A 16,397-nucleotide genomic window follows, 5' to 3' on the forward strand; every position below is an offset into this window, starting at 1 on the left:
GAGAGGGGGGAAGAGAGAGAGGGGGGAAGAGAGAGAGGGGGGGAAGAGAGACAGGGGGGAAGAGAGACAGGGGGGAAGAGAGACAGGGGGGAAGAGAGACAGGGGGGAAGAGAGACAGGGGGGAAGAGAGACAGGGGGGAAGAGAGACAGGGGGGAAGAGAGACAGGGGGGAAGAGAGACAGGGGGGGAAGAGAGAGAGAGGGGGGGGAAGAGAGAGAGGGGGGGAAGAGAGAGAGGGGGGGAAGAGAGAGAGGGGGGGAAGAGAGAGAGGGGGGGAAGAGAGAGAGGGGGGGAAGAGAGAGAGGGGGGGAAGAGAGAGAGGGGGGGAAGAGAGAGAGGGGGGGAAGAGAGAGAGGGGGGGAAGAGAGAGAGGGGGGGGAAGAGAGAGAGGGGGGGGAAGAGAGAGAGGGGGGGGGGAAGAGAGAGGGGGGGGGAAGAGAGAGGGGGGGGGGAAGAGAGAGAGGGGGGGAAGAGAGAGAGGGGGGGAAGAGAGAGAGGGGGGGAAGAGAGAGAGGGGGGGAAGAGAGAGGGGGGGGGAAGAGAGAGGGGGGGGGGAAGAGAGAGAGGGGGGGAAGAGAGAGAGGGGGGAAGAGAGAGAGGGGGGAAGAGAGAGAGGGGGGGAAGAGAGAGAGGGGGGGAAGAGAGAGAGGGGGGGAAGAGAGAGAGGGGGGGAAGAGAGAGAGGGGGGGAAGAGAGAGAGGGGGGGAAGAGAGAGAGGGGGGGGAAAAGAGAGAGAGGGGGGGGAAAGAGAGAGAGGGGGGGGAAAGAGAGAGAGGGGGGGAAAGAGAGAGAGGGGGGGGAAGAGAGAGAGGGGGGGAAGAGAGAGAGGGGGGGAAGAGAGAGAGGGGGGGAAGAGAGAGAGGGGGGGAAGAGAGAGAGGGGGGGAAGAGAGAGAGGGGGGGAAGAGAGAGAGGGGGGGAAGAGAGAGAGGGGGGGAAGAAGAGAGAGGGGGGGGAAGAGAGAGAGGGGGGGGAAGAGAGAGAGGGGGGGGAAGAGAGAGAGGGGGGGAAGAGAGAGAGGGAGAGAGAGAGAGGGCGGAAGAGGGAGAGAGAGAGAGAGGGCGGAAGAGAGGGAGGGAGAGAGAGAGAGAGAGAGAGAGAGAGACACACACACGGGGACAGTGAGAGAGACACGCACACAGACACAAAGAACTGGTGACATTTAACAGATGGAGGTGCTGCTTGTTAAGTGATGTCAATCAGAAGCTATTTCATTCTCATGAAAGGCACTTGAAATGTTTTGAAGAGATTTGAAACACTGCAAAAGATTGGATCTTTATGCCCACTAGTCAAAGCATATACGGTCTTGAATTCTGCTGTATACAAACCTACCTTTCCACTGCAGGCACCAGTCTGACCTTGCTTTAGAGTGGCACGAGCCGGCAGCACGGGTTATACCGTGAGCTCAACATCGGGGAAGGCACAGAACGGCGATGCATCCTTGCCCAGGGTCACTGTGCTAGTTTTTTTTTAATGTTACTGAAAATCCGATTCTCTCTTCAGAAAGTTAATGTTAAAAACTTAAAAATGGAAACTTCTTAAACCTTATGGGCTAGTCTGCTCATAGCTAAAACACTTTAAACTATTTTGAATAGCCTTTAACCTTCCTCGATTTGCTTTTTTTTTTAATGGATAAATATGTCATACAAACACCTTAATTCACTAATATCACCAAGAGCAGATTCTGGTCTTTAAATTAAGCTTTGAAAAAGTTTGCTACGTAATTCCTGTGGTTTTACTTCAGCAGGAGAAACAGAAATGATGCGAGATTACTTCAGACACCCAAACGGAGGCTGAATCTGCTTCAATTATCCTGCACATTATACATTGCTGAAGAGCCAAGATATATTATAGCAAAGCAAAATATGGAATACAACTGATCTCCAGGATAAACACCAAACTCCAAGAGCTATTTGCCATTTCCTTCCAGGCTACTGCAAGAATGCTCAGTATAAATAAACCATAGCTTTATAAAAACCAATTACAGACAAGTCCTCTTTATCTCTTATCTGGAACAGGTAATAACATCTAATTCATCTGGGAACAGTTTGGAGCAATGGATCTTTCAATGCTTAAACCAGAAAACATTTGCTCCAATTCCTCAACTTCTTTGTGTTTTTCTCCCCCCTTTATAAACTGACAGTGTCCAAACTGACCAGCACTGTAGATAGAGCACTGTGATCAGTTGGGGAGTTAGCCATCAGTCTGTGTCCCTGTTTTTGACATCCAGTCGCACTGTCAGCTAGACCCCCCTCACTCTATCAAACTGCCACTGGACCTACATCTCCTGCCCAACAAACTGCCAACTTTCTGCTTCAAACTGGTGCCAGGCCTGGACCCAATCACTGCCCTTGGCTAGGCCACCACTCCCCTTCAGACAAGCGCTATTGTTCAATGGCCTGGATTCAAGTTGCTCCCCCATTCTGCTTTGACCCATCAAAATGCCATTACAATACATTACATGTGCACATATTAGCTTTTCTATTGTATTATCTTGGCCATTGTGACTTTGTTAAGACTTCCATCGATTATAGCACCTTATCACACCGCTCAGAAACGTCTCAAAACACTTCACAAACAACAAACGTCTCTGTAGGCCAAAACAGCAGCCACTTTGGCCACAGCATACCGACACCGAGTCTTAGCCACGATAGCACAGCGCCCCCATCGGAAAGTTCAACACTTAACCAGCTAATACCTTGTGGTTTCTAAAGAAAGAGGTCAGTATAGTTACACACCTTTGCCATTTGGACAACATTTGGAAATTCGGTGAGACAAGATATGGGGATCACATCCTGATAGGTTTTGTATTTGGTTCTGTGGAGAAAATACTTAAAATTAATAAAGATGTGCTTGACATGATGTTTGTAAACATAGGAGAACTATTTTACCAAACACTTTTTAATGAAGGCTTTAAGCAAAATAAATGAATATGCAAATTATGAAATGTTTGTAACATTTTGCAAAACCAGCAGAACTTTGCTTTAATTCAGGTTCACGTATCAAACATACACAAATCAGCAATTATAATGGATTCTTAAACATAAATGTCCAATAATAGAGAATAGTGGGCATCATAATGATTATCATTGACCTTCACTGTCATGGCCTATCAGTTTAAACTGAACGCCCGAGATAGGACGACAGCCTCGAAATCGCGGAGCGTGTTGGTGTTAACGCCATTTGCCCGCTATATGCTGCAAAACCAAAAGTTAATTAATCAACATATTTCTAAAAAACAGGAAGACTCGCTCAGCAACTGCCTCGCTTCATACAGCGACCCCGCCATTGCCGGCCAGAATGGAGATGATTGGGTAATTCCCCCGTCAATCACGCCCGGAGACCACACTGCTCGAAGGGACTGGGTCTGACTTTGCGCCTCCACTCACTGGCTGACACAGTGCGGTCAACAGACACTCAGCTATTGGTTAACAGCTGCACCCAAAATCTTATCACGCTCATCAATGAGGTGCGAACAGCTGATTGAAACGGCTTGAGGACCTGACTTTGGCTGAAATCAGTAGAGCCGTTTAAATGGGCAAATACAGGGTAAGCACGTACTGAACTGCCCGAAATAGTCAGCACGCTTAATAAGTTATCATCAGTGCCTTTGTAACCGACTCTCCCGGTAAATGGATCGCGCCATTTGCCCAATATAGGCGGCTGGCCCTGATGAGCATGGATGGTAAATAATGGGGACTGTACTTCCATATTATTTAAAAAGGCCCAAGCAGAACCTTCTTTCTGCTGACTGACCTACCTTAGCAGGAGTCGCAGATGCTCTTGATCACCAATAACATCATACTTGAGGGAGAAGACTAAATGACCCAACGCACTGTCAATACAGTAATAATTAAAATGTTCCTGAAACAAGCACAAACATTGGATTAAATATTCATAAGGAAATTTTGATCAAGATCTATATCTGTTGAAATCACATTCCAAATGAAACAGCTTGACATGTACCAGTCTGTACACATCGACCGGTGCCTCTGTGGATATCGTTTACACCTTTCGTGCTATTATTTTGGTAGTAATATCTCACTCTCACTTCCTTCCAAATGTAACTCAAAGCAGAGAGTACAGTTGCCAATTGAACAACGGGGTTTGCTTAGTGCAATGGTATAAATAAAAGAGGGAGACAAGAGAAGTTGTGGCAGAGAAAATGAATTTGGAGACTCAAGGTGAGAATTTCTGCAGGGTTCTCTCGGTCTCCTATTGTAACCTCAGTGGAACCCCCAGAGTTACAGCAGCAACGTCCGTTTTTAGATGTTTGCACCATTTCTTCGGGGGTGTGCCAGCCCTTACGGTGGGAGACCCACCGTGCAACATTCCAGAGGTTGAACTTTTAAAACCTGACCGACTAAAAACGGGCCCCTTTGGAGACAGGAGATAAACCGGACAACTGCTTATATGCTGTGGATCGTGAACGTCATTAGCATTTCCTTCTGCGCAGTATTTCTGAAATCTTACAATCTGATCCTGATTGTTTTATTGTAGCAAACATTATTCATTGCCGATTAATGGACTGCTCTGTGCGCTACAACTTAATCAGTTTCGCCATACCTTTCCCAAGAACTGTTTCCTGTAGATTTTGGCGATTGTGTTGCATTCCAGCTTGAGTTTGGAAGGAGGAGATGATAGCTGCTCGGTTTCAGGGGAACTTGGTATCTCGTGGTTCGTTCCCTCGATCCAGTAACCTCCAAACTGAGGGAGCAGGATGATAGGATAAGGAGTCTCACGCTGGAGGACCTAAAATAAAGACTACAGCACTTAACCAACGCCATCAATTCAAGAGGCGGAGAACCAGCTAGGGGAACTGACCTCGAACACAGTTAAGACTGAACATCTAGATAGGCAGGCAGAAACAAAGTGTAAACAGTAGCTTCTTAGGAGTTCATTCAAACTAAAATTTAAAATTTAGGTGAAGGGCTCATAGTATCGGACCAACAAAGGGGAAAAAGAGATGCTAAAATGTTGCGAATCAAATAATAGCAATTAGGTAATAACAAGTTGGGTTGTAAGACTCAAACATTGTAGGTGGACAGGAGGACAGAGGGAGGGAAGGAGAGTGGGACACAGTGCGATTGGGTCTTGATTTCAGCATCACCAAGATACAGCGAGGAGGAAGTTAGACGTAAGATGCCATAGTTACAGCTTGGGAGGAGAATGCCGAGCAACAATTACTGGAGTAGACCAACCCTGAAGTTCCTTGGGACAATCTGCTACATTAAAGGTGCTAGATGAATATAAATGTTGCTTACTACAGTGATACAAATAAAACAGGGAGACAAGAAAAGTTGCGGCAGAAAAAACGAATTTGGAGACCTAGAGAGGAATCGATGGAAGAATTTCCGCAGGATTCTCTCGGTCTCCTACCGTAACCTCGGAGGAACCCCAGAGAAACAGGGCCAACATCTGCTTACACCATTTCTTCGGGGGCTCCCCAGCCCTTATGACGTACTTAAGGCGGGAGATTGGGTGAATCACCATCATGGGCGTCTACCTTTAAAAACCTGACCTACTAAAAACAGGTCCCTTTGGAGACAGGAGGTAAAAAGGATTCAGATGATTTATATGCTGTGGATGGTGAACCTCACTAGAATTTCCTTCAATGTAATATTTCTGAAATCTCAATGTTTCTACAGTTGTTTGCGACACCGATTACATAAAGCAGAGATTTAATACATTGCGGTAACAATGAGTTATAAAAAAAAGTTCCTCAGAATCTCCTTCAAGCAACATGGTTTACATTAAAGAAACTAATTTATCGGTGAAACTAATGTGATTAAATGTATGCGAGTCTAAGTGCTCAAGGTCAAATTGCACATTTCAGGAAACTGATATTTTGGGTACCCAAGTCTATGTTGCTTTAAGCAGTTTACCTAAACTTTCTGCCTGTAGGCCTGGAAATCTCAATCAGAATTAGTCGTGACTGAAGCCGTTTCCTGGCTTATAGAATCATTGACACTTACATCACGGAAACAGGCCATTCAGCCCATCGTCTATGCTGGTGTGGGGCCCCCTCCTGTTACTCTCTGTAGTCTTTCATATTCCTTTTTTTCCCAAGTAGCTATCAAACTGCCCTTTAAAAGAATTCATGGAATCTGCTTCAACAATGGCCGGTACCATCGAATTCCACAATTAGGAACCTTGTCTGTGTAAAGATTTTTTTTTAAACCTTATCTTCAATTCTTTTTGCAATTATTGTAAATTTGTGCCCCTTGTTACCATCTTGCTAACTCGTGGAAACAATCTATCACTATTTACTTTATTATAAGACCTTTGTCAGGTTACCTCTTAGCTCCAAGGAGAAAAGTCCCTAACTTCTCAAATTTCTCTTCCTAACTGCAGCTTCTCAACCCTGGTAACATCCTAGTGAATCTACACCAGCATTTGCATTGCTTTTATATCTCTCTGGCTGCCCATAACTGCTCACAAAATCATAGAATCATAGAAACATTCGGCCCATCGGCCTGTGCTGGCTCTTTGAAAGAGCAGCTGTGCTCAGTCCCACCGCCTCCCCCCGCTCTTTGTCCTTACGTAACCCCGTGAGTTCCTCATCCTCGAGAACCCATCCAACTCCCTTTAAAATTATTGATGGAATCGGCTGCCACCACCTTTTCAGGTAGAGTGTTCCAGATCCCAACAACTCACTGAGTGAAAAAAAATCTCATCATCTCCCTAACTAAGTTCTTGTACAAGTACATCATTGCCCTGTTATTAAGCCAACTTGGCCAAGTGGTAAAACTCTCCATTGAGTGAAAAGGTTATGGATTCAAGCCCACTGGATGATTATCATTTCTGATCTTTGTCCTCTATTATATTGTCTGCATTTGGGATGACGACCACTTAGAACGCATGTTCGAGAAACCCCTCTGTCTCCCATGTGTGACAGAGTATCTCCTACTGTTCCTCAACCTCAATAACTTTTAGGTTTGAGTGAATGCAGCCGAAGACACTTCCTGCAAGTGTGGTTGCCCTGGATGTTCAAATGATTCAGGAACTTCCATAGCCAGCGAGCTTCACACAGCACGGGCTGTAACTGTGCTGCCACTGTAACCTTTTAAACTTGGTTATGTTACATAATATTGAAAAAAAATTAAATTGATAGCATTCCAAAGTCTAAACAGCAAATCTAATTATACACACAATACAATCTTGAGAGCCTTTATATATAAAATAAGTTCACCTCTAGCTGTAAACAGTACTACTGAAGTCATGCCCACAATGACAGCTGTTTAGATTTAAATTTCAACTGAGATTAAAAGCACTCAGTGGAGTGAGTTACTCCCTCCCTTTGCTACAGGTGCGTTGCACCACCTCTAGCAAAGTTTACTGCACCCCTAATGCTCTCGTTAAAATGTGAAGTGTAGAACTCAGAACCTCTTGAAATAGGATGCAATTCTCTGTGTCTTGACTGGGGGTGGAATCCAATCTGATCAATAACTGGCCAGAAAACAATGGCACAGCCAGCAACAGGAACCCACCCACTTCTTCCAATCAGTGTTTTCTAGAGCTTGGTCAAAAGGCTCATTTGATGAAAGTAATAATGTCTCTGGGGCAGCACGGTGGCATAGTGGTTAGCACTGTTGCCTCACAGCGCCAGGGACCCGGGTTCGAGTCCGGCCTCGGGTGACTGTCTGTGTGGAGTTTGCACATTCTCCCCGTGTTTGCGTGGGTTTTCTCCGGGTGCTCCGGTTTCCTCCCACAGTCCAAAGATGTGCGGGTTAGGTTGATTGGCTATGATAAATTGACCCTTAGTGTTAGGGGGATTAAATACATGGGATTACGGGGATAGGGTGGGATATGTGTTGGTGTAGGGGTTACAGGGATCGGGTGGGATATGTGTCGGTGCAGGCTCGATGGGCCGAAATGGCCTCTATCTGCACTGTGGGGTTTCTGTGATTCTGTGATTCTTTAATACGGAGAAAGGTGAAAGCAGCGGTAGATGGACACGTAGATAAAGCATCCAAACCAAAATGGAGATCACTTTTTACAACACAGCTCCACATCTGGATGTGTTTCTAGTTGTGGAAGAAATGACATTTTGTAGCAATCACCATTATCTGCAGGTCATTAAAAAGAATCAGAATGCCATACCTCATGAACACTGGGGTAAGGAATATAATCTTCTTCTGTCTGGAAGAGAGAAGACAATGTGATTTTGTTAAATGATCACTACAGTCTTCTGTGCAATGTTTCAAGCAAATAATTTTGAAGATTCCCCATGATGTCTTACTGGTCAACACACTAACTAGAGTGGCACTGAACCAAAAAGTCCTGGATGGTTCCAGGTTCAATCCCCAATCTAGGCTGAGTTAGCAGATCTCAGCCACAATGGCAGGAGGGGCACTGAGCACCACTGGAGGGGGTAGAAAGGAAACCAGCCAGGGTCGCTATTCCTGATCGCTAGCCAGCGACTTCAGTTCTAAACTGTTGTATGTATGTGGCAGATGTCGGGATGAGGAGAGGATTGGGCTCCGCTCCGAGCAGCTCAACACTCACCGTCTGGGCTCCCAGTTGAAGAGCGCTCACTTGGGCAAGGCACCAGAGAGCTGTCAGCACCCATGGAACCATACACCAGCGAGAGTCACCAGCTTCAGGGAGAAGATTTGGAAACATAGTTAGCTCCACATGGAGATCAATTCTCTGCCACAACAGCAGTGACACTGCAGAAAGCAAGCAGCTCACAGGTAGACACTTCCAGCTAATCTGATTGATGAGATGATGTGAATTTTATTCAAAATAAAGTCCATCTATAAGCAATGCCAACCATTATGAATTTATTACTTATCATAATTAATAAAACCTAGATGAGAAAGTAAAAGTCACTTTGTAAATCTTCACAATGCATTATGAAGTTGCCTTGAGAACAAAAATAGCATCATTGTATTTCCAAATGGACAGTTTGTGGAAACAAGTCTGTTCAAAATGTCCCAGCACAGCAATTGTAGTTTAAAGTGTTTGATTGTGATTATTTGATTATTAATGGAGTACAATAGTGTAGTGGTTCTGTAACTGGATTAATAATTCAGAGACCGCGAGTTCAAGTCCCACAATGGCAGTTTGAGAATTACAATTCCAAAAATTCTGAAAATAAATAAAAACTTGGTTATCCGTAGAAGCGACCGTGAAGCCGTCGAATTGTCGAAGGAAACCTGCCATCATTACCCGGCCTGGGACTACAGGTGACTCCAGCCCCACACCCACGTGGTTGGCTCTTAACTGCCCTCTGAAGCAGCCTAGCAAGACACTCAATTTATTAGGGCAACTAGGAATGGGTAAATGCCAGCCTTGCCAGGGATGCCCACATCTACAGAATGAATTAAAAGAAAATTATGAATTTCATAATTGTTTTCTTCTCTTTTCTGTGGAAGTCTTCACGTCACACGGCTTCCCTCTCTGCAGACCTGTTCGGAGGTTTAGTCCAATGCTACTTTACAACTGGCTGCTAAGAGGTGCACGGCTGTGAACCAAAGTGGCCGACGCTCCGGTTTGACCTCCTTCGCTGAGTGGAAGTATATCCCTTCCCTCAGCACAGCCGAGGTTGGAAACCCACCATGTGGCAAATCTCAAGTACAATCCTAGATTGTGCCAGCCCACGGCAGAGGGTAATTGGAATTCCAACATACCGCCCCACTATACCACCCCAGATGCTCTCACTGCAAGTTTATTTCCCTTTTAAGGGAGGTGTTGAACCTCGTTCCCCTGGTAACCAGACCAAAGGTGCCCCTCCCGTCTCTGAACTTTGACAACTGCTCAGTCAGAAGCTGCGTGTGAAGCCGGGGAACTGGAGTATATGTTGACCAGTGTATGAAATGGCAATGTGTTTAGAGCTATCATAGAAAGCAGTTGATCACAAATCCGGCAAGAGCGAGCAGCAGCCTGCACATACTTTAAGAGGTGGTGGAAGAGGGCATCTCTGTTCATCCATTCTGCATCCCTAGACAACACCACACAGGAGGGGAGGGAAAGAAAACAAAAGGAGTTTATGAATTATGTACAAATGCCACAGCAAACATTTCCCTATTCAAACTACGCTTTGCATTGCAGATCAGCAACTGTGATGACTGATACAAAGGGGTCAATTTTACCTTATGGGCGGCTGACCAGTGAATGGCGTGGCAACCCGCCCGTTCCCGTGGGCAAAGAGCTCGGAGCCACTTTGAGGCCCCGGCCTCACCGAGGTTGAAGCAGCGAGCCGAGGGCACCGAACGGGCATCGCCAGGCAGTGCAGCAAATTCAGACCAGCTCCCCATCGGGTGGCCTACAGGCTGCCGGACTACAGGCTGCTGGACCATCAGCAAAGGGTTGGTTAGGATTAGGGTTGGGGTTGGGGGTGGGGGCAGGCAGCAGCAGCCCGGATTATTTTCATGGGGCCCGGAAGAACACTCCGGCTCCTCCTGGAATGCAGAGTCTTTCTACTTTCACTCGACTTCATTTAATTTCTTGCCACATAGAATCATAGAATGGTTACAGCATAGAAAATGGCCATTCGGCCCATCAAGCTCGTGCCAGCTCTCTGCAAGAGCTAGTCCCACTCCCCTGCCCTTTCCCCGTAGCCCTGCAAATTTTTTCTCTCAGATACTTATCCAACTCCCTTTTGAAAGCCCTGATTGAGTCTGCCTCCACCACCCTCTCAAGCAGAGCATTCCAGATCCTAACCACTCGCTGCAGAAAAAAGTTTTTCCTCATGTCGCCTTTGGTTCTTTTGTCAATCACCTTAAATCTGTGTCCTCTGGTCTCAACCCTTCCACCAATGGGAACAGTTTCTCTCTATCTACTCTGTCCAGGCCCCTCATGATTTTGAACACCTCTATCAAATCTCCTCTCAATCTTCTCTGCTCCAAGGAGAACAACCCCTGCTTCTCCAGTCTATCAATGTAACTGAAGTCCCTCATTCTCGTAAATCTTTTCTGCACCCTCTCTATGGCCTTCACATCCTTCCTAAAGTGCGCTGCCCAGAATTGGACACAATACTCTAGTTGAGGTCGAACCAGTGCTTTATACAGGTTCATCATAATTTCCACTCTTTTGTACTCTATACCTCTATTCATGAAGCCCAGGATCCCGTAAGCTTTTTTAACTGCTTTCTCAACCTGCCCTGCCACCTTCAACGATTTGTGCACATATACCCCCAGGTCTCTCTGTTCATGCACCCACTTTAGAATTGTACCCGTTAGTTTATATTTCCTCTCCTCATTCTTTCTACCAAAATGTATCACTTCATACTTTTCTGCGTTAAATTTCATCTGCCACGTGTCCGGCCATTCCGCCAGCCTGTCTATGTCCTATGCATCCTATCCTGCAGCAAGTTCTGCTTGCCGATCCCCTGTTATCACTAACCAAATTGGCTCCTCGTTCCTTAAGCAATTGAGTTTGAAATCGTCATCCTCCGCTTCAATTCCCTCCATGGCCCTGCACACCCTATCTCTGCAATCTGTCCTATCAAAAACCCTCCATTTTACCCTATACCCCAACTCAGATACTTTCACGATAGCAAAATACTGCAGATGTTGGAAATCCGAAATAACAACAGAAAATGCTGGAAAAACTCAGCAGGTCAGGCAACATCCGTGGAGAGAAATTTGAGTTGACGTTTCGGGTTGGACCCTTCTTTTGAAGAAGGGTCCAACCCGAAACGTCAACTCAAATTTCTCTCCACGGATGTTGCCTGACCTGCTGAGTTTTTCCAGCATTTTCTGTTGTTATTTCAGATACTTTCACCTCGGGGGAATTAGTGTTAGTGAGGATGTGGGTCCCAGTGATTCACAGAGCACAAGGGAGATGGAGGAGTGGGGAAGGAGTAAGGATGCATCAGCAAAGGAGAGGAGAAGGCTGCCCATGGCCTCAGAGTACAGGACCCAGAACTCATCGGTGTTTGCTTGACAAGAAAGATGTACAAGGAGCATCATCCAGGCTCTGACGTCAGTCTCTGAGGATGTGAAGCAACCGACAGGTGTGACTCTCGAGTCTGCACCCCTCAGTTTCAGCAACAGAGAAGCTTTGCTTTCTTGTGGAGCTCGTGGCATCTTCATTGGAATCTACAGTAGCCCCCCACCTAAGAAGTGGGCAGGAACCAGTTGGTGCTTCCTTCTGTGGAAGCACAGACTGCAGCTCGAGTGGAAGTAGGAGACCGATTGGACCACACTCTGCGTACGGGCTTCCAGACTCTAGGAGCCGGGCTGCATGCTGCTCTCGCTCTGGGCTTTTAGGTTCGGATAGCTACCATGAGACCAGCCATCCCATTGATCAGTGGGGATACAGACCCAAGGTCCAGCTGAATGGCAATGGCTGAAGGTGTCCTGTCCGAGGCTGCTATCTCTCAGGACAGCAGCACATGCAGGCTTTCTTCCTTCCCCCCTTCGAGCACTCAACCTCTGGCACATAGAAGGTGACACCAGCTGCCCAGAAAGAAGTCCCAGTGATCCAGCCAACAGCAGCTCTCTCCTTGGAGCAAGCTGCCATGAGAGGAGGGCAACTTCAGTCCCATGAGCTTTTTGTAGAACAGGAACAGTTAACCATCTCTGGCAATAATAGCCCCCAGGTTGCACCTTGGAGCAGCACTAGAATAGGTGAAAGAAAGCCACATATCGGCACCCTGGGGAAGAGCGGTATGAAGAAAGAATAGGTGGTTTCTGTTCATTTTGGAGTTTCTTGTATTAAGAGAGAGTGTGCCCTTATGTCATACTTTGTTGTTCATGAAGATTAGTGTCATACAGGAAAGGGTGCACTCAATTCACGCTGACTGATTCAATCAGGTGATTATTGTTGGCACAGCCATATAGGGGCAAAGAGGGCTGATGTGTTGTGGTGTACTAGCATGGGTACTGGATCGAAGAATTAATCTTTTATTTGATGGTGAGGGAGATGAAGTTAAGGCAGTGGTGACAAAGTTAGAATGTGTTAAAAGAGAAGACTTAAGTGATGAGATGTGCTTTGATGGCCCTTGCACATCCGGACGCTCTCCTCCGTGTACCTCTGCCTCAAAAGCAGTGAGGGCCACCTCCCCAGACATTTTTGGATGGTGGAACTATGTCGGGTACAGCAGGTTGCACGTATACAGGACACACAGGCTCGACCATATTCCAGAGCCTCTCCCAAGTTGTCATGCTTGCGGAAGGCTTTAAGAAGCAATGGTCTTCTCAATGACCTCTCTGGTAGAGGAATGTGCAGTGTTGTAGCATTCCTCTGCTGCTGTTCATGCAACTCTTAGTGGGGTCATTATCCATGGGAGTGGGGGGGGTACATCTAAATCACCAAGAAGCCATGATTTGCTTCCTTAAATAGATCAGGGAGGGCAGAATTAATGATGAAAGCTTTGCAACAACATTTAGCAAAATTCTGCATTATTCTTTGCATGTTATTGCACACAACCTGTACATTTAGTGAGTGGAAGCCCTTACTTTAAGAAGTTGAGCAAGCTAACTGTAGAAGCTTGCAAAGCAATGTGGGTGACATCTATTTCACTGTGACATTAGGGAAAAAGGCAATACCATAAAACTGGGGCCCTCTCGCTGCTGCCAAACTGGATGAATTTCCCAGCTCTCCTGAAAAGTGCGTCAGTCACCTGACAAATACATGCACACGTGTCACCCTGGCGGACATTCGAGTTCCTCTGTGGCTGTCTGAAAGGACCCAGTGGCATCACCTCCTCAGTCACAGACACAGCAGTGTGGGCAGATGTCTATGGTTGCAGGTCATCATCCAGTAGCTTGCACAGCTCCCCTAATCCCCATTGGAGAAGCGCCCTGATCTTATACACATTTCCTCATTAAGATCCTCAGAGGACAGTATATTCTTTTTGAAGGCGGGGAGCATCCTCCTTAAATGCTGCCCCTCCTCCCTATAGGGCGGACATACCTGCTCCTCAGAAGCCCTGACTGTGGGTGGGGGAGGGAGTTCAAATCTCCCAGTACTCTCACACTCCTACCAGCCGTCTGAAGCAAGCCCAAAAGCTGTCCAGACGGTGGGCCAGTAAAATCTTTCCAATAAGTCATTCCCAGTGGCAGTAAGCGTAACTCAAACTGTCAGCAGTCTTCAAGCTCACAAACTCCCCCAGTTGCACCAGTCTCTGCTGATCCTGGCAACAGCTGGGCCTTCTATTTCTCATTCAAACCCATAACCTACCCCTTGTGCATTACAAGTGTAAATCCAGGCTGCAATGCCACTGGCCCTCACTCACATATTATAATTAGGTGGCTAGGGATCAGCAGGCTGTTCACAGGCAGGGCCAAATTGCACAAGGAAATTCAGGGGGGGGGGGGGGTAAAGAGATCCATTTTCAGTTGCAAATAAGGCATCTGCCCTCCCCACCCCCACCCCCACGCTGGCTGGGAAACGTGAGTCCCTGAATTAATGCTAGAATTTCAGGGCCTTTTCTCCAGTTTGCCCCACTGGAAACCAGGAACTGGAGAATCACAGGCACAAACCTACCATGAAATAATATGGTGCTGTTCGAAGTGAACATATACCATCAATACATATGGTTGCTGCACGATCATATTTTAGATGCTAAACTTGTTAAACCATTTATTTGCTATAAAAACCTTCCCGCATAATAGTTTTTGCGAAGTTTGTGACAGAGAGTCATGTGCTCAAAAGCAATTAAAAGATATTACGCAGAACTAATGGATTTGTATTTTCTGAATCTTGACAAATTATTCACCAAGGAGCTGGAGCAACTTACCTGCATCTTTTCAATCATTTCAAAGAAGTCAGTGTTCTGTGTGGGGGGGGAAAGAGAATAGAATATCAGTTGGAAGAAACAGTAAAATCACAGTGAATGAGTCTGTACCAAAGGGCACATTTTGCAAGGCGAGGCTGTCACTGCAGAGCTGCGAGTGATGGGAGTGTGGGTCGGAGCACAGTGGTCAGCTCAGCTGGAAAGCCGGGAGCAACGTGAATCAGGCAAGTTAATCTGCACACCTGATTCTCCAATCAATCAAGGGAGGCCCTCAGAATTTAAACATGTTTTGCAAGATTTAACCCAGAGATTGTGTAATTAGAAATATTGCAGTAGACTGTGTGCAGTTTCATAGCTACATGTTGTTAGCTCTCCTCCTACGCTCACATAATAAACGCCAGTCCTTATATTTTTTTACTCTTCTTCTGACAACGTTGACAAGGACACGCTTCCACGATTGGCAGCATCCCTCTCATACCTCATCCAAGAGGCCATTCTTCATGCAGTTGCCTAGCATGGTTAGTTCAGAGGCAATTCGCCTGTGATGGGTATCACAATCAAGCTCTATCTTGTCCTCAACCTGTGTGCACATACAGACTTTCCAACAGGCCTCACTGGATAGCTTCCAGGGTGACCCTTTTCCTCCATTTGGCTCCGCGATAGTGAGGCCAAGTGAAGTACTCCTACTAGCATCTCAGTTGAGATCAAGCCGGGATCAAAATGGGGACCTTCACAGTCTGTAGGACTCAATTCTACCCTGACTCAATCCATGATTGCCATTATGATATTCACCATGACCATTGGTGATCTTGTTCCTCAGGTTATCCCCTCTAGGGCACTAATCTTAAATATTCTGGTGAATTGTAGTCATTGCCTTGGCCATCTCTAAAGCTCTTGGGAGAACCTTGCATTGTGCATTTCCAAACAAATCATCCTCAAATGACCTCCCATCACTGTCTAGATTCCTGTCAGATTGCTGATGACTCATTCTCTGACTTTTTCAATTAACCAAGGTTCTGCCCTACTCTCTTCCAATCAATTATTCCCTTCATTCAATTCTCTACATTGATTGTCTTGCTTCAGACTGTAAGCTCTCAATGCTCCAACTTCCATTCTCAGTACAATGACTGAATCACTGCATCTTCGTCTGAATACTCTACAATGAGGCAATAAAATTGTTTCCTTCAATTCTTCAAAAACAGGTTCTTGACGCCTCTTGCAAGTCCACCCAACAACTACCTATTACACTGCAACACCCAGCAATATTATAATGAGATGCCTCCCCTCGGATACTCCAGCAGGACCACGAGTAGACATCCCTGCTCTGTCGCACTTCCGTTGGTGAAGCGAATCTGTGAATATTCAGTGCCAACGTATAAACATGGCAACCCTCGATGATTTGTGGTTAAAGCAGTGGGTAGTTGAGTTAGAGACCAGGAAGCTTGCAGATTTCAGCCCCGGTCTTTGCTGAAGTAGCAGATCTTAATCAGGCAGCAGTAGGGCACTAGAGTCTTCCTCAGTACCCCTGGGCTTGGGGAAGAGATCAGAGAGAGTTTCCTCTCCGGATTGCTGCTCCTGAAAGTGCACGTGTGCTGCTGTGGGTCGAGGGCAGAATCAGGCTGGACTGTGACTGAGGCTCCCCATGTTGAATAGTCCGGCACCATGATTCAGTCGCTATGCTCACACATGAAGAGCAACTTCTTGGGTGA

General features: G+C 46.3%; 1 protein-coding gene across 11 annotated transcripts in view; it reads right to left on the reverse strand.

Moving 5' to 3' along the window:
- rap1gapa (RAP1 GTPase activating protein a) overlaps positions 1-16,397 on the reverse strand; it is a 226,769-nt gene that overhangs the window by 103,574 nt on the left and 106,798 nt on the right. For all 11 annotated transcript variants that reach the window (XR_015073588.1, XR_015073589.1, XM_085967527.1 and 8 more), the window contains exons 3-8: positions 14,692-14,727; positions 9,898-9,945; positions 8,103-8,141; positions 4,566-4,751; positions 3,760-3,863; positions 2,738-2,816 (exon numbers count right to left, since the gene is read on the reverse strand). Coding sequence is in view for 9 of the 11 variants with exons in the window: in XM_085967527.1 (XP_085823653.1) it covers positions 2,738-2,816; positions 3,760-3,863; positions 4,566-4,751; positions 8,103-8,141; positions 9,898-9,945; positions 14,692-14,727 (492 nt within the window). In the remaining 2 variants the exon portion in view is untranslated. The remainder of the gene's footprint in view (positions 1-2,737; positions 2,817-3,759; positions 3,864-4,565; positions 4,752-8,102; positions 8,142-9,897; positions 9,946-14,691; positions 14,728-16,397) is intronic.

This window comes from Somniosus microcephalus, chromosome 25 (assembly GCF_052327205.1).
Source record: "Somniosus microcephalus isolate GS21.2 chromosome 25, FLI_Smic_1.0, whole genome shotgun sequence".
Classification (NCBI taxonomy): domain Eukaryota; kingdom Metazoa; phylum Chordata; class Chondrichthyes; order Squaliformes; family Somniosidae; genus Somniosus; species Somniosus microcephalus.